At 38.2% G+C, this 19,571-nt stretch overlaps 1 protein-coding gene across 1 annotated transcript in view; it reads right to left on the reverse strand.

Moving 5' to 3' along the window:
- Positions 1–465: 465 nt before the first annotated feature.
- The window catches only part of CLCA4 (chloride channel accessory 4), a 29,981-nt gene continuing 10,875 nt past the window's right edge, over positions 466–19,571 (reverse strand). Inside the window, exons 5-14 of the mRNA XM_081489970.1 lie at positions 18,501–18,681; positions 17,945–18,163; positions 15,202–15,429; positions 10,506–10,683; positions 9,137–9,243; positions 8,226–8,441; positions 7,032–7,299; positions 2,714–2,884; positions 1,569–1,805; positions 466–1,238 (exon numbers count right to left, since the gene is read on the reverse strand). Coding sequence (XP_081346096.1) covers positions 796–1,238; positions 1,569–1,805; positions 2,714–2,884; positions 7,032–7,299; positions 8,226–8,441; positions 9,137–9,243; positions 10,506–10,683; positions 15,202–15,429; positions 17,945–18,163; positions 18,501–18,681 — 2,248 coding nt within the window. The 3' untranslated portion in view covers positions 466–795. The remainder of the gene's footprint in view (positions 1,239–1,568; positions 1,806–2,713; positions 2,885–7,031; positions 7,300–8,225; positions 8,442–9,136; positions 9,244–10,505; positions 10,684–15,201; positions 15,430–17,944; positions 18,164–18,500; positions 18,682–19,571) is intronic.

The raw sequence follows: 19,571 nt of genomic DNA on the forward strand, positions 1-19,571 counted from the left end.
ATGTCCTTATTTATATTGTATATACTAGTATATTGTTGGAGGAGACTCTTGAGAGTCCCTTGAACTGCAAGGAGATCCAACCAGTCCATCCTAAAGGAAATCAGTCCTGAATACTCATTGGAAGGACTGATGCTGAAGCTGAAACTCCAGTACTTTGGCCACTGATGCGAAGGACTGATTCATTTGAAAAGACCCTGATGCTGGGAAAGATTGGAGGCGGGAGGAGAAGGGGACAACAGAGGATAAGATGGTTGGATGCAATCACCGACTCAATGGACATGAGTTTGAGCAAGCTCCAGGAGATGGTGATGGCCAGGGAGGTCTGGTGTGCTGCAGTCCATGGGGTTGCAAAGAGTCAGACACGACTGAGCGACTGAACTGAACTGAGACAAGCATATAATTAAAGACCTTCAGTGACTACAATAAAATCAATTTATACTGAAAAATACTGAGACCAAATTCATTTCTCAAAAATATTGTTTATTTGCCTTCTTACATTTGTATTTTGACCACTCCAATAGACAGTTTTAACTTCTTGATGAAATTTGAATTTTTATAGAGAACTTTTGTGTCAGATAATATGTAACCAGGTATGAATATGAAAAAGATCTTTATCACCTTTTGATAAATTAATAAATAAAAATTGTTTAATTTAATATTGATTTACATTTTTTCAAATATCTCTGCATGTTTATATTTAGTCAAAGTGTTCCTTGTAAAACTCTTAAAATTATTTTCACACATGATAAATTTAAAAATTCTGAAACATCCTTTAATTTTGTTGTTGATATATTCTTAAAACCCTGTTCTAGGTCTGCTAGGATTTCTTCTCTTGTTTAAGATACAAATGGTGATGCTTAAAATCAGACTAACAATTACCACAGAGCCAACCACTAATAACACCAAGGTAGAAATGCTGAGTCCAGACTTAGGGGGTTTATTATCAGGACTAGGATCTGGATGAATTTCATCAGGAATGTAATCTGCTTGAGGAACAAACAAAGCTACTTGCACAATGTTGGATACTTTTGATGTCAGATTGCTTTTATCCACACTTTGAATGGCAATGAATATGTTGGTTGCATTTTCTTCTGAGATATTTCCTGGTTTGAATGTGAAGGTTTCCTTGGAATTGGCCTCATTTGGTAACAGAGCGGTAGTGTTTACTTGCAGAGCATCATCAAAATTATCCCTTAGATCCAGGATGCTTCCACTTATTCTTATGATATACTCTTGAACTAAGAAAAAAACGTTATATGTAGTTTAGAAACTAGAGCATACCATATGAAATCTTTGTTCATTATCCTCCAAAATGCTGTTAGTCAGGCCAAAGTTATGCTCACATCCAGAGCCTTATTTATTTTTCCATGAAAGCTGAGTTCTGACTTTTAAACTCTGCAAATGGTACATAGCAGGTTATAATGTGCCACACTTGATGATTCATAACATGAGATCCTCTTTGCTGAGCTATTAATTATAAATTATTTTCCTCTCACACACCCTTAGACACTTGATTTTGCAACAAGCAACTTTCACTTAATCAGCAGTGCATGACACATAGTCCTTACCTTTTCCAACATCAAAATCATCTCCTGGTGCTGTCCACGTTAGACTGATCTCATCCTCATTTGATGTGGCCTCAAGATCTGTGATTTGACTTGGTGGAAAGAGGTCAAGGGAAGAGGGAGACTGTGGAACATTGGAAACCACAAATGCATCTCCTGTTGCTGTTCTGGTGAAACTCTCCACATTTGTCTGAGTGTCCTCATCATTTTCAGGTCTTGGCGGATTCCCTTCAATGTTGCCTGCATTACAAATTCCTGGTATTTAATGGACAAATCTGCACTAATATTTTCAGAACTCAATGAATTGTATTTCTTATCCTACATTTTCCCCTTTTTTTTTCATATACACAGTTTCATTTTATTAATTTTGGTGACAAGATCATAAGGATGCAGTTGGTAGAAGAATTCTTTCTTTAGCATCCTGACCAGAGTATTGTAGGGTAGAATTGGATAATAAATTGCTTTGGAATTAAGACTGTTCTGAATGGGAATATTGTTGTATGGTTAATATATGCTTTAAAAATAAAGGAATTGCTTTATTTCTTAAATTACCTTTAAGATGGGAATAAATCTGGGGGAATTTCTACTGGTTCCCTTTCAGTCACTTGTGTCAGGTTTTACACTTCTTCCCTGTTGCAAGTGCTAATGAATAATATTCAGATTGTATTGTGACAGAAAGTCCCTATAAGGGTGACATAAGGGACAAAACAAAGGAAAGCTAACAAAAATTCATTCTTAATATTTGTCATCCCTTTCATCTACACATTTTTCCTTTTGACTAAATAAAAACTTTGCAAATAAAGGCATATGTAATCAGATGGATAAATTCTACCATTGGTTTCTAGTTAAGTACATAACATATTATCCTCTTTACTTCATCCTGAGCTGAAAATGTGGCAAATTATTGTTGATATAGGTCAGATGCTCCAAACAAATGTAATGATGGCTGGCTCTCATTGAAATGTCTATACCAAAGACACTGTACCAAAGCTTAGGTTAATTTGGAGGCAAACTGTCATATGACTGAGAATTCATTCCAGAAATGGGAGAAGCTATACTCTGAAGTTGTAAAATATTTGTAGCCTTAATCATGCCAACTCACAATTATTCAAGCCACCATTGAGTTTCAGATATTAGGAAGTACTCACCATCTACTACCCAGCCTGGTATGTATGCAGCACTATTCAGTGGATGCCTTAAGTTCCTTGTGACAGCATTTTCTCCTCCATGAGCCCGTACTTTTAAGTTATATGGGCCATTTTCTTTATAAGTTGTAAAGTATCTAGAGTAGACTCCATCATTCTTGAAAGAATCAGCACCTTGTTATGGAAGTGAATGAATAAATTACTAATGTAAAGAAAAAGAGAAAACTGAAGTATTTTCTAAGTCAAGCAAAGAATGCTCAAACTACCGCACAATTGCACTCATCTCACATGCTAGTAAAGTAATGCTCAAAATTCTCCAAGCCAGGCTTCAGCAATACGTGAACCGTGAACTTCCAGGTGTTCAAGCTGGTTTAAGAAAAGGCAGAGGAACCAGAGATCAAATTGCCAATATCCGATGGATCATCGAAAAAGCAAGAGAGTTCCAGAAAAACATCTATTTCTGCTTTATTCACTATACCAAAGCCTTTGACTGTGTGGATCACAATAAACTGTGGAAAATTCTTCAAGAGATGGCAATACCAGACCATCTGACCTGTCTCTTGAGAAACCTGTATGCAGGTCAGGAAGCAACAGTTAGAACTGGACATGGAACAACAGACTGGTTCCAAATAGGAAAAGGAGTCCGTCAAGGCTGTATATTGTCACCCTGCTTATTTAACTTATATGCAGAGTACATCATGAGAAACGCTGGGCTGGAAGAAACACAAGCTGGAATCAAGATTGCTGGGAGAAATATAAATAACCTCAGATATGAGGATGACACCACCCTTATGGCAGAAAGTGAAGAAGAACTGAAGAGCCTCTTGATGAAGGTGAAAGAGGAGAGTGAAAAAGTTGGCTTAAAGCTCAACGTTCAGAAAACTAAGATCATGGCATCTGGTCCCATCACTTCATGGGAAATAGATGGGGAAACAGTGGAAACAGTGTCAGACTTTATTTTTTTGGGCTCCAAAATCACTGCTGATGGTGATTGCAGCCATGAAATTAAAAGACGCTTACTCCTTGGAAGGAAGGTTATGGCCAACCTAGATAGCATATTTAAAAGCAGAGACATTACTTTGCCAACAAAAGTCCGTCTAGTCAAGGCTATGGTTCTTCCAGTGGTCATATATGGATGTGAGAGTTGGACGGTGAAGAAAGCTGAGCGCTGAAGAATTGATGCTTTTGAACTGTGGTGTTGGAGATGACTCTTGAGAGTCCCTTGGACTGCAAGGAGATCCAATCAATCCATCCTAAAAGAGATCAATCCTGGGTGTTCATTGGAAGGTCTGATGTTGAAGCTGAAACTCCAATACTTTGGCCACCTCATGCGAAGGGTTGACTCATTGGAAAAGACCCTAATGCTGGGTAGGATTGAGGGCGGGAGGAGAAGGGGACGATAGAGGATGAGATGGTTGGATGGCATCACCGACTTGATGGACATGGGTTTGGGTGGACTCCGGGAGTTGGTGATGGACAGGGAGGCCTGGCGTGCTGCACTTCATGGGGTCGCAAAGAGTCGGACACGACTGAGTGACTGAACTGAACTGGACTGAAGTCAAGCATATGGGCTTTATAAGCATATTGCTTTTGTTGATCTCCCTATTTTGTGATTGACCCCTTGGGGAATATTTCCATTTTGCTCTGCCAACCAGTATCTTGTTGGATGGATATCCTTGTGGTACTGTGTTTGTGTGTGTATATATGCATGCATGCTAAGTCACTTCAGTCCTGTCAGACTCTGCAACCCTGTAGACTATAGCCCACCGATGTCCTCTGTCTATGGGATTCTTCAGGCAAAAATACTGGAGTGGGTTGCCATGCCCTCCTCTAGGAGATCTTCCCGACCCAGGGATCAAACCTGAGCCTCTTTTGTCTCTTGAATTGGCAGGTGGCCTCTTTACCACTGGTGTCATCTGGGAAGCCTGTGTGTGTGTGTGTGTATTATTTTTGTTGTGATTGTTATTCAGTCACTAAGTTGTGTCTGATTTTTGTGACCCCATGAACTGTAGCACGCCAAGCTTCCTTGTCCTCTGCTATCTCCCAGAGTTTGCTGAAATTCATGTCCATTGAGTCAGTGGTGCTATCTAACCATCTAATCTGCAGCCCTCTTCTTTTGCCTTCAGTCTTTCCCAGCATCAGGGTCTTTTCCAATGAATCCGCTCTTTGCATCAGGTGACCAAAGTACTAGAGCTTCAGCAATCGTCCTTCCAAAGAATGTTCAGGGTTTATTTCCTTTAGGATTGAATGGTTTATTATCCTTGCTGTTCAAGGGACTCTCAAGAGTCTTCTCCAGCACCACTGTTCAAAAACATCAATTCTTTGGCGCTCAGCCTTCTTAATGGTCCAACTTTTACATCTGTACATGACTACTGGAAAAACTATAGCTTTGACTATTCAGACCTTTGTTGGCAAAGTAATGTCTCTGCTCTTTAATATGCTGTTTAGGTTTGTCATAGCTTTTCTTCCAAGGAGCAAGAGTCTTTTCATTTCATGGCTGCAATCACTACAGTGATTTTGGAGACCAAGAAAATAAAATCTTTCACTGCTTCCATTTTTTCCCTTTCTATTTGTAATACTATATTATTACATAGACATATCTATATATAGATATATAGATATAGATATGTGTATACATGTATATATATATATATACTGGTATATATACTGATACCTGTGCTTGTGTACTTAATGCCTTCATCTTATGAACTCATATGCAGATTATTATAGCATTCTTCTTACCATTTCTCAGCTAGATAGTCTGTGTGCAGCTCATGCTTTAAGCACAATTATGTTGTCTCTCTCTCTCCGAATCAAAGGATCCCCACTAAAGAAATATTATCTTTGCATAAGATTTAATTCTCTCTGCTATCACCTACAAATTACTTATTTTAACTTATCTTCAATCTCTCATTTTTCATTTTAATCCCTACCTCTTACACTATGATCGATTAATTTTCTGGTATAGCAGTGGAAAACCCCATCTGTTTTTAAAATAAATGTTTAGGAGAGCTCAGGAATACTGTATCATAAGGATATTTCTTCATATCACCAGTACTAGAGAGTTTTGTTAACTTGCAAACACATTCTCAGGAGGGTTAAGACTCTAAGAGAGAGATTCTTAAAATGAAATCCTTAGACCAACAGCATCTGCATTTCTCCGGGTCATATTAGGAATGAAAGTTTTTCCGGCATTCCCATTCTGTGTTATAAAACAAGCTCTTTAGGTGTTTCGCTTTTATGTTAAAATTTGAGAACCCCTGCTTCAAGTCATTGTTAATTACCAATGCTTTCTTAGGTAAAGTCATTGTTAATCACCTATGATTTCTTAGGTAAAGGTGTCCCAAATTATTTGAGTTTTATTTGAGAAATTTTATTTCTCCTTGAGAAATGAAACAAGATATAGGAGTTTTAATGTAGCATGGAAGGGGTTGGGAGAAAGAGAGTCTCAGGATAACTTAAGAAAATATTGTCATATTAGATGAAGGCACTGATAAGATTTTGCCTTCTAAACTTTTCACAGGGCCGACTCTAGTTGATGATAGGTTATAAGCTGGCTGATTTAATTACATTGAAAAGAAGCTAATTGAAAATTCTGACAACTTAGAAGTTTACTGAGATAGTAATTTCTTTACTAAATGACCTCTCTAAAGAAGTTTTAGTTCCCAGAATAATTCAGAATTGGGAAAAGGTTTTAAAGTACAGTACCACTCACCCATACAAACCAAGGAGATAGTGGTCAACACTCTATTTTGATATCTTCCAGTCAGATCTGGTATCTGATGATGACCCAGTGATGCCCCTTCCCTCTGATGGCAGATCCAGCTTCCTTTGGTCTCAGTCCCCAAGACTATATGTGAACTTTTATCCAGCTGTTGGGAATTTCTCATGGCTGTCATCCCCTCCCTGCCAGGGACCCAAATTGTACTGCTTCATTCCATACTACTGCTTGTGTTTCACTGTCTCTGGCCAGACTTTCTTGATTATATACCCCTAAGAAACACTTATTCAGAATTCTTGATGCTGTCCTCAATCTCAGCAATGACACTTTCCTATCTATTGGAAGACATTGGTTGTCTAAATGAAAGAAAGAACAATAATGACAGTAAATAAAGTTCATTGAGTGCTCTACCACGTGTAAGACACTTGCAAATCACTTTGGAGTTGTTACCTGGATAGGATTTCACCCTGGTCCAGTTGTTCATCCACAATCTGCATCAATTTTCTGGTGCCTGTCCCTCTGCCCCACACTTCCTCAGGGACTCATAACATATCCTGAGTTATGAAAACTTAGGCTTGTTCAGAGAAACCTGTGATTTACCTGCACCATTATCCAAAAGTTCCAAAACTTCTGTTTCTCCAAATTTCGATTCAATGAAAGCAGTCACATTGGCTCCAAGAATGGGTAAATACCCTTGTAGAATTTCTGCATAAACAATCAGTGGGCTGGGATAGCTGTTTGTATCTTTATTCATTTTAGCATTCACTGTGATTGTAGGCACAGAAGGGTTTGCTGCCCGAGAATTTACTGTTATAGTCAATGTTTCTGGGCTTGCTTTTGCTTGAATATTGTAAGTCCACACACCCACCTAAAAATTCAAGAAAAATGGAGTAAGTATCCAACAGCAAGCTATTTTCCATTTTTCCATTATCTAACTCTAAACTATTAAGTGTGTTACCAAATAAACAGAGTTTTTAGAGCTTTAAGAGTTTTGAGGGTAAAGAGGTGAGAGTTGAGGCAGTTTGGAAAGAATATCCTATTATCATGCCTGGTATCCAAAGTTTATGAAATCTCTATTGGTAAAAACAAGTTTTAGAAAGTTTGCCTTGATCTTGGCTTTATCCTTAGATCTCAGAGTCTACAGACTCTATGACCTGGTGAAAAGTGAAAGTGAAAGTCGCTCAGTCGTGTCTGACTCTTTGTGACAGCATGGACAATAGTCCATGGAATTCTCTAGGCCACACTATTGGAGTGGGTAGCCTTTCCCTTCTCTAGGGAATCTTCCCAACCCAGGGATAGAACCCAGGTCTCCCGCATTGCAGGCAGATTCTTTACCAGCTGAGCCACTAGAGAAGCCTAAGAATATTGGAATAGATAGCCTACCCCTTCTCTAGCAGATCTTCCTGAGCCAGGAATCAAACTGGGGTCTCCTGTATTGTGGGCGGATTCTTTACCAAATGAGTTATCAGGGAAGCTCTCCTGTGACCTGGTAGTACTAAGAAATAGCTCTGTAGCTATCTACACAGCAAGCTGCACAGACTTACTACGTTGTCTCCTCAAAGTTATCCTTAGCCTACTTAATTTTTTCCCTTCTCTTCCTTTCTTCTAATTCTTAAGTTCTTTTTTTTTTTTTCTCTTGTCACCAAAATTTTCAGGACCACACAGTCATATCAAGTACATTCTACTTTATCTTAACTTTGAAATGATACAAGTATTGGCATCCATATTTATGATATCAGATGATGTATTTTCACCTGTGAAATTTGCAAGAAGGTCTAAACATTAATTGCTTACCTTTGTAATTCCTGGAATATTGAGATAGGCCATTTTAGAAGCTGAATCCACTATCAAAGTCCCCATTGATATTCCATTGGGATCAAAGAGATAAATAGAGGGAAGTTGTTGGTTCCATGTGATGAGAAAGAACGTGTCCTTTCCTACAGTGCTATCAATTATTACAGTGCCATTCATCCAGTCATGACTGTTGAGTTTTAATCCCTTACTTTCAAGCTGTTTAAATATACAAAAAAAAAAAAATCATAACTGTAGAAGAGAGTAATTTTATGCTTTTTTTTTCTGTTTTACATATTTTTAAACTTCTGCCTTGAGAACAAACTTAAATATGGCATACCACCTTAGGCTCGCGATCTCTTTGAAAGCTAACTGGGATGTGACAGTAGTCAGTCTGAAAGTGTGGAAATACAGCTACTGAGGAGAGAACAGGGTATAATGAAAGCATTAGAGCAGGACAGTGGGGTTTACAGTTGGAGATATGGGCCTGTTATTATTTTCCTAGTTGTCTTGGTGAGCACCTATACTAGGATTTAGCATTAAGGTGTATACACTTAGGTCTGTGTGTGTATGTGTGTGTATTGCTCTCAGTGTACCATTTTCTTGATGACCTAAAATAAAGTGCTCAGTCACTCAGTTGTGTCTGACTCTTTGTGACCCCATGGACTAGAGCCCTACAGGCTCCTCTGTCCATGGAATTCTCCAGGCAAGAATACTGCAATGGATTGCCATTTCCTCCTTCAGGGGATCTTCCCCACCCAGGGACCCATCCAGCATCTCCTAAATTGGCAGGCAGATTCTTTACCACTGAGCCACCTGGTGATCATATAGAACTCAAAACTTGTAACAACCAGATTATTTTTCTTGGTTAGGTCTAAATCAAACATGAACACTCGAGGACTAGGAACTCTGACCTGAAGAGATTGCTGGGAGGCATCGATGTTTCCTGATGCAAGGGCTGAAAAAGCATCAATAAGGCCATTGTTCTGGCCTTCATCTGAAGCATAAATATATTTTCCTCCTAAAATGAAAATACATTAACTAGATTGCTTTTCAGAAAATAAGTGCTTTTCACATTTTAGTGATTAAGATGATATCAGGGTAAACAAAACCATAATTTCAGTATATATTGTAAAAATAAACCCAAATCAGATAGGTATAAAGATTATCTCTGAAATGTTACCTTAAAAATGTCATAACTGGGAGGTAAGCTACCTTTAAACTCCACTAATAGAAATCTTTCTGGCTTAAATGCATCAACTAACTAAAGAAGATGAAAGGAGATGTTATAATTTCATGAACTAAAGCTCACAGGATCACATAACCGTTAGGAGAATTATTCACTTTAATGATTATTTAAGATACAGTTCTAACCGTATCAGCTTTCAAGTTTTCCTGCCAGAGTGGATCAGAATCAGAAAGGTTAAAGAGATTTAATATTGAAGCATCCTGACAAAATTTGGCAATGAGCAGATTAAAAAAAAATGGTAAGCAATAGAGACAAGTTTAAAAGCAATACTTTTGGAGGGATATTTAGGACAGAAATACTTTACAGTGGCTATAAAATTACTTCAAAATGATGGGAGTTTCTACAATTAAGCATTAAAAAGCAAGTGTTTGGTAACATTAGAGGTCAATTCAATACAATAATTGATTTTCATAATATTATAAATTATGTATTCTCTACTATGTTTAAGAAGGCACTGAACACATGTAGTCCATTTTCTTCACATGTCTCTCTCTGTAAGATAATAGCTATTTTACGTTTAATCTAGAAACCTTGTTATTGCTATATTTATAGGCTGAGCTTCTGTTAAACCCATCCCTTAACTTACAGTCTATTCTCTAGTCTCATGTATTTCTCACTATCCTTCAGTGTGGCTTGCATTGTCACCCCAACATGCTTTATATTCTCTGTCATCCTTTTTTCTTCCAGAGAAAGCAAACAAATTGATAAATGTCTAGCTCCTCATCTCTCATGCCTTGTTCCCCTGACTCTATTCAATGCTGAGAGAATCAGCGACTCCATCTGCTCACATGGTGTTTGACACCTATGTATGTCTCTTGTTATGGAGGAGTGTTATCTGACTATGCTTTTCTGATTAGCAGTGTTATTTGTCTCTCGGGTCAGTGGGACTGTTGGCATCTTGAGATCATGTCTGGTTTAACTCTGATCCCAAGCTCCTGGCACAGCACCTGCAGAGTAGGAGCTTAAGAGAACTTGTCGAATAGTCAGCCTCTACATTTATGCATTCCTATCAAAGGATGTATGTCATATTTTACCTGTTGCAGTCCTCATCTCTATGACTTCTGGAGCAGCATCTGGTCCAAGAGCAATAAAATGAATGATGGCCCCACTTTGTTTCACTTCCTCAATGCAAGACGTTACAGTGTTATCCTCCCCGTCAGTCAGCAGCACTATTTCAGATCCATCTATTTGGAAGTCAGCGTTTCTAATTGCCTACAAATATAATCAGAGCATTATTACAGGTGCTTCTAGGTCAACTAGGCCTGGGAGAGATTAGGATGAAATGGACATAGAAAATAGTGTGCATAAAAGAGGAGACAGCTTCATTTTTAAATCAAAGGATCTGTAATCCACAACGCTAGGGGAACTTAAACATGACTTTTTATTTTCTGTCCACCACTATAGGAAATGTTTGCTCAGATGAAGTTGTGTGGGAGTAAGGGTATGGATAATCCTACTTGAGTTCAATGACTATGACATCACATTCTGTGGCACTCAGGACAACCAGACACCAAGCATATAATGGCATTAAATATTTTTCTGCTTCTTTGGTTCTGTGTGCAGCTAGATGCATTAAGAGTTCACCTCAACATTTTTAAAGAAGTTATTGGTTCCAAATTAGGGTATCCTCAGTATGCTAAATGGAGAAGGCAATGGCAACCCACTCCAGTACTCTTGCCTGGAAAATCCCATGGATGGAGGAGCCTGGTAGGCTGCAGTCCATGGGGTCACAAAGAGTCAGACACGACTGAGCGTCTTCACTTTCACTTTTCACTTTCATGCATTGGAGAAGGAAATGGCAACCCACTCCAGTGTTCTTGCCTGGAGAATCCCAGGGACGGGGGAGCCTGGTGGGCTGCCGTCTATGGGATCGCACAGAGTCGGATACGACTGAAACGACTTAGCAGCAGCAGCAGCAGTATGCTAATAAACAAAAGATATGGAAAGTTCTACACAGGTTAAAAATCTTGTTATATAATTTTTAATTAATCTCTAATAGTCACAAGCACATAGCTAAGCATATTAGTGGTGCTAAGAAAATATATGACTTACTGAGAATGTGTCCTATTTATGGCTTGAACCATTTCCTATAAAGCTAAACAGTTTGAAACACAGAGTTTTGAATCTAGGCACCCATAAGAAAGGATAAAGAGAATTTATCTCAGGAAGGCAACTGTGTTTCATCTTCTTTGATAGCTTTATTGGAAGTGGCCTCTTGATACATCATTTTGAGAAACCGAGTCCGGTCCAAGAGGAGAAAAATGATAGACTATCAATGGCTTTCCTGAACTTGTAGTGGAGATGTGGTTTACAAAGGTTTACAAAGAAGGATTTACAATGTAAAAAGTCTTACTAATGCTGGTGTCAGGTTACAATGTGACCAGTCTTGTTTCAATTTTTGCAGGTTTTGAGGCAAAGAATGACTGTTATATATAATTTTCAGTTCAGTCAGTTCAGTCGCTCAGTTGTGTCTGACTCTTTGAGACTCCATGGACTACAGCACACCAGGCTTCCCTGTCCATCACTAACTCTCGGAGCTTGCTCAATTCATGTCCATCGAGTCAGTGATATCATCCAACCATCTCACCCTCTGTCGTCCCCTTTTCCTCCTGCCTTCAATCTTTCCCAGCATCAGGGTCTTTTCAGTTCTTCGCATCAGGTGGCCTAAATGTTGGAGCTTCAGCGTCAGCACCAGTCCTTCCAATTAATATTCAGGACAAATTTCCTTTAGGATTGACTGGTTTGATCTCCTTGCAGTCCAAGGGACTTCAAAGCATCAATTCTTCTGTGCTCAACTTTCTTTATAGTTCAACTCTCACATCCATACATGACTACTGGAAAACCATAGCTTTGACTAGATGGACCTTCTTTGGGAAAGTAATGTCTCTGCTTTTTAATATGCTGTCTAGGTTGGTTATAGCTTTTCTTCCAAGGAGCAAGCGTCTTTGAATTTCTTGGCTGCAGTCACCATCTGCAGTGATTTTGGAGCCCCCCAAAATAAAGTCTCTCACTGTTATCCATTGTTTCCCTATCTATTTGCCATGAGGTGATGGGACCAGATGCCATGATCTTAGTTTTCTGAATATATATTTTTAATATATGTGAAATATGGATCAACGTACACTAGAACCAAATTAAAATTTAGGAATTGCTTTCATGCTTTATAGCATTTATACAGCATCCTCATCACATCCCCCCTACACATTCAGGAACGAATGAAGATTCAAAGATGAAGCAGAGTTCTCTGTCCTTCATGTCTCCCTTGTATTATTTTATTCACTGAACACTTGTAGTGTGTTATTCACTGTACTGACTGCTGGGGATTCAGCAGGAACTACATGGATTTTGTATTCATGGGAATAAGTATATTTAAAGATATTTATCGGAGAAGGCAATGGCACCTCACTCCAGTACTCTTGCCTGGAAAATCCCATGGACGGAGGAGCCTAGTAGGCTACAGTCCGTGGGGTCGCTAAGAGTCGGACACGACTGAGCAACTTCACTTTCACTTTTCCCTTTCATGCACTGGAGAAGGAAATGGCAACCCACTCCAGTATTCTTGCCTGGAGAATCCTAGGGACGGCGGAGCCTGGTGGGCTGCCGTCTATGGGATCGCACAGAGTCGGACACGACTGAAGTGACTTAGCAGCAGCAGCAGCAGCATTAGGAGTTGGGTGAGAGACTGGGGAAATATAGAGATGATTGGCAAAGGCAAAACTGATATATTCAATAAAGAGAAACTATAATATTATAGTGCTACCATTTACTGAAATTTGCTGTGAGTTAAATGTGTTTTACACATTTTGTAATTTAATCCAACTCCAAACTCTAACCTGTCCCTAGATTACTACTCTACTACCAGTTTTACTCCTTACGTTTTATTTGCTATAGGGTCACCAGAGTCATCTTCCCAAAATATGAATTAATTATGTCTTTTGTGCTTAAAGCCCTTCTGTTGTGTTTAAAATACAAACTTCATCATAGTTTTGAAGAGTTTGAAGAATATCACCATTTTCTACCTGGCAATTACATTTCATTCCCCTTACTTGCCAAATTCCAGTGTCACTGGCTTCTATCATTTCTTAAATAATTCAGTTTTTGTTCACCTCATTCCCAAGGGACCTTGCCCTTTTCTTTCCACCTGAATGACTGGCTCTTTCTCATCCTTCAAATCTTAGCTTAACCATCACCCTTCAGATAGATCCTCTCTTCTAAAGTAGGCTTTGCCCCTCTTTTCCCTCTTACTTAATCACATCACATTTGTTTGGTCACTTCACAAGACTATCTCTACAACCTTCAATTAAAAAAAATAATTGATAGCTTTATCTGTATATTTTCTGTTCCCCAATAAATTAACATGTGAGATTTGCTTCTTACATAAATATGTGTTTAATAAATTAAAATATATTATGGTTACTCCCTACAGTCAATATGTATTGAATAAATTAAACATGAACAACCCTGCAGGCTAACATTCATACTCAATTTTATTGATGAGGTAATTAAAAGCTAGTGAGATGAAGAATGCTTAGGATAAGAAATCTGGTAAGTGATCATTGGAGTATGAACCCAAACTTCATGTTAGAAAACTGTACTAAAATGCCATTAATTCATAAAAGAGGGACATTCGATAGAGTTAGAAGTAGCGGGAAAAGCTGCATGAAGGAGCAAGGATTTTGAAGAATGGATATAATTTTGACATACAAAGACAGAAAAGAAGCATTTTAGACAGGGGAATTACATGTATGGAGGCTGATATTACAGGAGCTTGGAGAACAATGTGTGCAGTAAATTGGTTGAAGCATAGAGTATTGGTAAGGAGAACTGAAAAAAAAGGCTGGCAAGAGAGGTGAGGGCAAGTTTATCATAGAATGAGAAATTTTAAATAACATCCCACTGAGGAATTCAGACTTTATCATATGGACTGTGAAGGGGTAGGTTTTCTAAGCAGGAAAATGATGCAATTGATATTAATTTTGAACTCAATATGACCATTTGGATAAAAATAAGATTTGTAATAATAATTAATGTGAATTACATGTTTACTATATAGTATAATAACTATTGTCCTAAGTACAAACATTTATCATTTTGCTTAAGTCTCATAATAATCCTATGAGTTATGCGTTCTTATTTTCCTATATTTTATACATAAGGCATTGGAGACTAATTTCCAAGGAGGCTGAAGACTGTGGCTAGATCACATGGCTAGTAAGTAGTATAGCCAGTACTCTGATGATGTCGCAACTCATGTTATGACCAGTATTCCTTACCCTAAGTATGATTAACAGTTCTTGCTACATCTGGAACTTTGACAGATAAACATTAGTTTCCTTAACTGAATATAACAGAAGCTAAAATGAGGATTGCTGTGAAGGAGAATCATACCATATAACTTGCTTCATTGCTTAAAATTGGATGACTCTTTCTGCTCAAGCCCTCTTATTTAATTAACATTCCTTGAGCACTGACTACTGCATGGTAATAAGACAAAATCTCTGACCTCATTGGGCTTATACTCCAGTGAAACTGTAATAGTCATTTATTTACCCATTAGTTTGCTCATTGATTTCTTTTAATGAAAATATGCACAAGTGAATTTCTCTATGTGATTAGTTCTCTACTTTTTAGAATTAGTTATGTTAAAATTAGGGAGCAAGTATGAAGAGCATCACTTAACATAAAAATGTTCTAGTAATAAACAAAGTATATTTGAAGTATGATTTTCACCTGAAATCCTGATTTGATTCCACTGCAGATGGAAGTTCCTCCGTTAGCAGTTGTAGGTAAACTTTCTAAGAGCTTTCTTCTTTCACTGCTGCTTATGATTTGGATTAGATTACTTTTGATGGAGGCAGAACTATCAAAGTGCACCATCCCCACCCAAGATCCATTTTCGACAATCTGCAGCAGGAAAAGTTGGGCTGCTTGGTTCATTCGATTTAGGCGATTAGAACTCTGAATAAAAACGGGTAATAAAAACAAGTAATTTTTGACAGGGAAGTAATAGAAGATCACATAAAATCAGTGAACAGACCTTGTTGTTAAAGGTTTTCTATCAATAGTAATTGATGTTATTAAAGAAAGCAAATTTTTTTCAATTGATAAAATTAAAAATACAGTTTTGTTTATTATGTAATACATGGTGGTTTGGTCGCTAAGTTGTGTCCGACTCTTTTGCAACTCCATGAACTGTAGCCTGCCAGGCTCTTCTGTCCATGCGATTCTCCAGGAAAGAATACTGGAGTGGTTTGCCATTTCCTTCTCCAGAGGATCTTCCTAACCCAGGGACTGAACCCACATCTCTTGTATTGCAGGTGGTCTCCTGCATTACAGGTGGATTCTTTACCCACTGAGCCACCTGGGAAGCTTTATGTAATACATATTTATAGTATATTAAGGAACACAGGTTTTTATCTAGAGCTGATTCTTGGCTTCTAAGCACATAAATTAGAGGTGTAGAGTACTGTGGAGGTTGAGTTTGAATTTGGGGGTGATGACTCAAATGTTAAGAGACTGCCTGATTACTCTTGGGATCCTCTGTTCCAGTTGTATCAAGATGAAAGTACTTCCCAGGTCCCATAATATCAATATCAAACCAGACAATCATGGACTCCCAACTACTGAAATCTCTCCATCTCCTGGCCACCTGACTGCCCAAAGGATGAAATTTACTCTAAATTCCACCTCGCCCATTTCTGCTTCTACACCTAACCACACCCCACCACATTTCCACTAATGGATTAACTGTAATTGTTTCTTTGGTAACCCATTAGGATTCAAGTCCTTATTTTCTAGGTGAATACCCTAGGATGTACACATTTTCATGCATTGGTCTTTTCCAGTCCCTCAATACCAATTGACCTGTGGCACCTGTTCCCAACACATGCCCAAATTTCCCTCTGAACTGCCTAGAAACAAATCACAGTGAGGAACTTCTTCTATAATACATCCCCATCTTAGTGGGTTGTGCTACCATTTTGCTTTACCTTTAAACTTGAGTATGCCTGCACCCTGTCTAGGGAAAACTGCTCATCTTCTCTCCCAATTAAGAATTTCATATCTCCCCAGGGACTCTTCCTAAAACATTGTTATGTGGTGAGGTCTAGCACTCTGATGTTCTTTCTGAAACCCTGTAGTACTATGGATTATTTCAGCCAGCTGTGTCATCCTCTGCCATTTCCACTAACTAATCAACCCCCATTTGTTGAATATGTTATTCTTGATCTTCAGCATGCTTTATTCTGCCTCAAATGTGCCATCGTTTTGACACATTCCATTTGCTCATTTATAGTCCATTCATTTCAACAATTATTTATTGACTGCCTACATGTGATAAACCATATTCTAGACAAAAGGACACAAAGATGAATAAGACTGCTTCAAGTCCTAGGAGACCTGGTTCCTAGATAAGATGGTTTCAAGTCTGAGAGGTATTCATAGAATAGTGGGAGAAAAATGTATAATTTCAATATAATGTATAGTAATAAGGAGAAGCCTGATGACTCAGCAGGTAAAGAATTCACCGCAATGCATGAGACACAGGAGACATGGATTCAATCCCTGGGTCAAGAAGATCCCCTGGAGGAGAAAATGGCAACCCACTCCAGTATTCTTGCCTAGAAAACCCCATGGACGGAGGAGCCTACAGTTCATGGGGTCACAAAGAGTCGGACATGACTGAGTGACTAAACACACACCCAGGTCACTGTGAAAGAACTACAGAAATGCCCTTAGCCCAGCCTGGAAGACCAGCCCATGTCCTGGACAAAGTGGGTACCTACGCCAAATATTGAAATATAATTAAGTATTAACTCATGATGGGGGAGAGAGTGAAATTTTTCTTTGTTCATCTATGAACTTTTCAAGGATAAGGATCTCTATTCCTAAAGCCTAGTACAAGCCTAGTACCATTCTCTTAATGTAGTAGAAGGAATGAATGACTGGATCTGGCCATATCTTCTTTATAGTGATGCTTTTTGTCTGGGTCTTTGAGCATAAGGAGGTCATTCCTATAGAGAGTTTAAATAAGAGAAACATGTTAAGAATCCTCCTGGTTGATCTTGTTCCTTGATTTGGAATGTAGTGTGGAAGCTCTGAATCCACTCTTTCTTCATGCCTGTCAAGTATTTTCAATAGATAAAGGGAGTAAGATTAGGAAATAATTACACATTTCAATCTCCAGTTCTGATCCTGTAACAAAAGCTTTACTAAATACTTAAAAGTTCTCTTCAATAAACTCTCCATTTTCTGGGAAAGAAAATTCTTGGATTAGGCCCTTTTAACTTTATTACCATCCTTCTTTCATTATAATGTTCATTGCCACTCTTGAGGTCAAGATTGCAGGAGGTGACAGTACTGATGCCACCATACATCTCAGAAGAACGCAGGTGCAGGTAGCAGCCAGAATGTTCTTAGACATTCAATCACTGCCCTGTCCCTACATCCAGGAAAAATGGGTCTGTGAACTCACCGCCATGCTTCCAGACTTATCAAGAACTAAGCACACAATTCTTTCGCTGATCTTTAGCAAAGAGAAAACAGGTGGAGGGGGTGGTGCCGACATAGCTGTCATGTTTTTAAAATCCTCAGAATTGCTGATCACCTCCCATGTGCTTCTATAATTGCACATTTTGTTTTGTAGACTTGGAGCTTCTAGGTTATGGTTTTTTTCATTACAGAATTCAGTGACCTAAAAGATTAATATTATAAAATGAAAAAAAAATTATATGGGGTGCATTTAAAAACTCACCAACAGATCCGAAAAAATTAAAAGCCTTTTCTTTAAAAATGCTTATTGAATGATATATGATTTAAGGGAGGAAACGTTTTAGTAAGGCTGATTTTCAATAATAATAGGTAACACTACTTGAGTGCTTTCTGTGTGCCAGCCAATGTTCAAAGAATTCTATAATAATACATCTAATCCCTCAGGTCACCTGCATAGATAATTTATAAACATAATAACAAGTCCTCTGATTGTAAATGTATCAACACAAACTGAAGTGATGATTGATTGATATACTTACAGAATCAATACCTTGCATAAACATTATGGATGTCTTTTCAGTTTGATATTTATCAGGGAAGAATTGACAATCTTTTTCATACAGTTTGGTCTTGGAATCAATTCTGCATTCCCTATTTGTTACACAGCTGCCTCCTTGACACTCATACACTCTATTTAAGCCAGTAATACCCGTGGAACACCTGAAAATATGTGACAGTTAGTCTTTGAGGCAGTCTAATCATTAAAATTTTTATAAAATATTAAGTGGTCTTCTTGTCAAGGTTGTTAATAATGGTTTTTATCAAGATTTTTATTCTTATTTGTATACCACACACATCCTATTTTGACAGCAAAATTTAAGGGTTCCCACCAAGTAGCTTATCTGTTTTACAAGAAATTTTTGAGGGAAATTTGAAGTAGAATCTCCTGTCTATGCAAAGGGTGAGTCCTCTGGAATTAAATCTTCTGTTGTCCCGTTTATACTAGTGATTGTAGGCTCCCCTTTTCCAAACATCTCTCCTAGTAACCTTGTGATGGTAAATACATTGCAGGAATCTGGAAAAGGCATCTTGTGAAATCATTTACTCTTGGTACCACTTTAGCCTAAGACTTTCTGTGTATTCCTCACTCAAAGAAATTTTCTTCAAAAGAATGAAATGTTGCATAGCTACAAGTGTTTTGATTATCCAAGGAGCATTTTTATGCAAAGTGAAATGTGGCTAGAAGGAAAGACTGGGGTTCTGCCAAGGCCAGTAAAGAATAGTAGAGGAATTTTAGACATATGTCTTATTGCATGGAATTTGCAGCAAGTGACAGTGATTGCAACAAATATGTTGTAATGTTAGTGTAGCTCATCTTTTCAGTGTGTTTCAGTCCAAATTAAAGAAATAAAGACTAGATTTTATTCAGTAATTTCATAAAGTCTTCTAAATATGTCTATGCCTCTATTGACCCCAAACTCAGCAAACTTAATAGCGTTACCTATGTTACCAACTGATAACTCAGTTGGTAAAGAATCTGCCTGCAATGCAGGAGAACCTGGTTCAATTCCTGGATTGGGAAGATCCACTGGAGAAGGGATAGCCTACCC

Source organism: Giraffa tippelskirchi, chromosome 5 (genome assembly GCF_054371585.1).
Source record: "Giraffa tippelskirchi isolate mGirTip1 chromosome 5, T2T-mGirTip1v1.2.pri, whole genome shotgun sequence".
Lineage (NCBI taxonomy): Eukaryota > Metazoa > Chordata > Mammalia > Artiodactyla > Giraffidae > Giraffa > Giraffa tippelskirchi.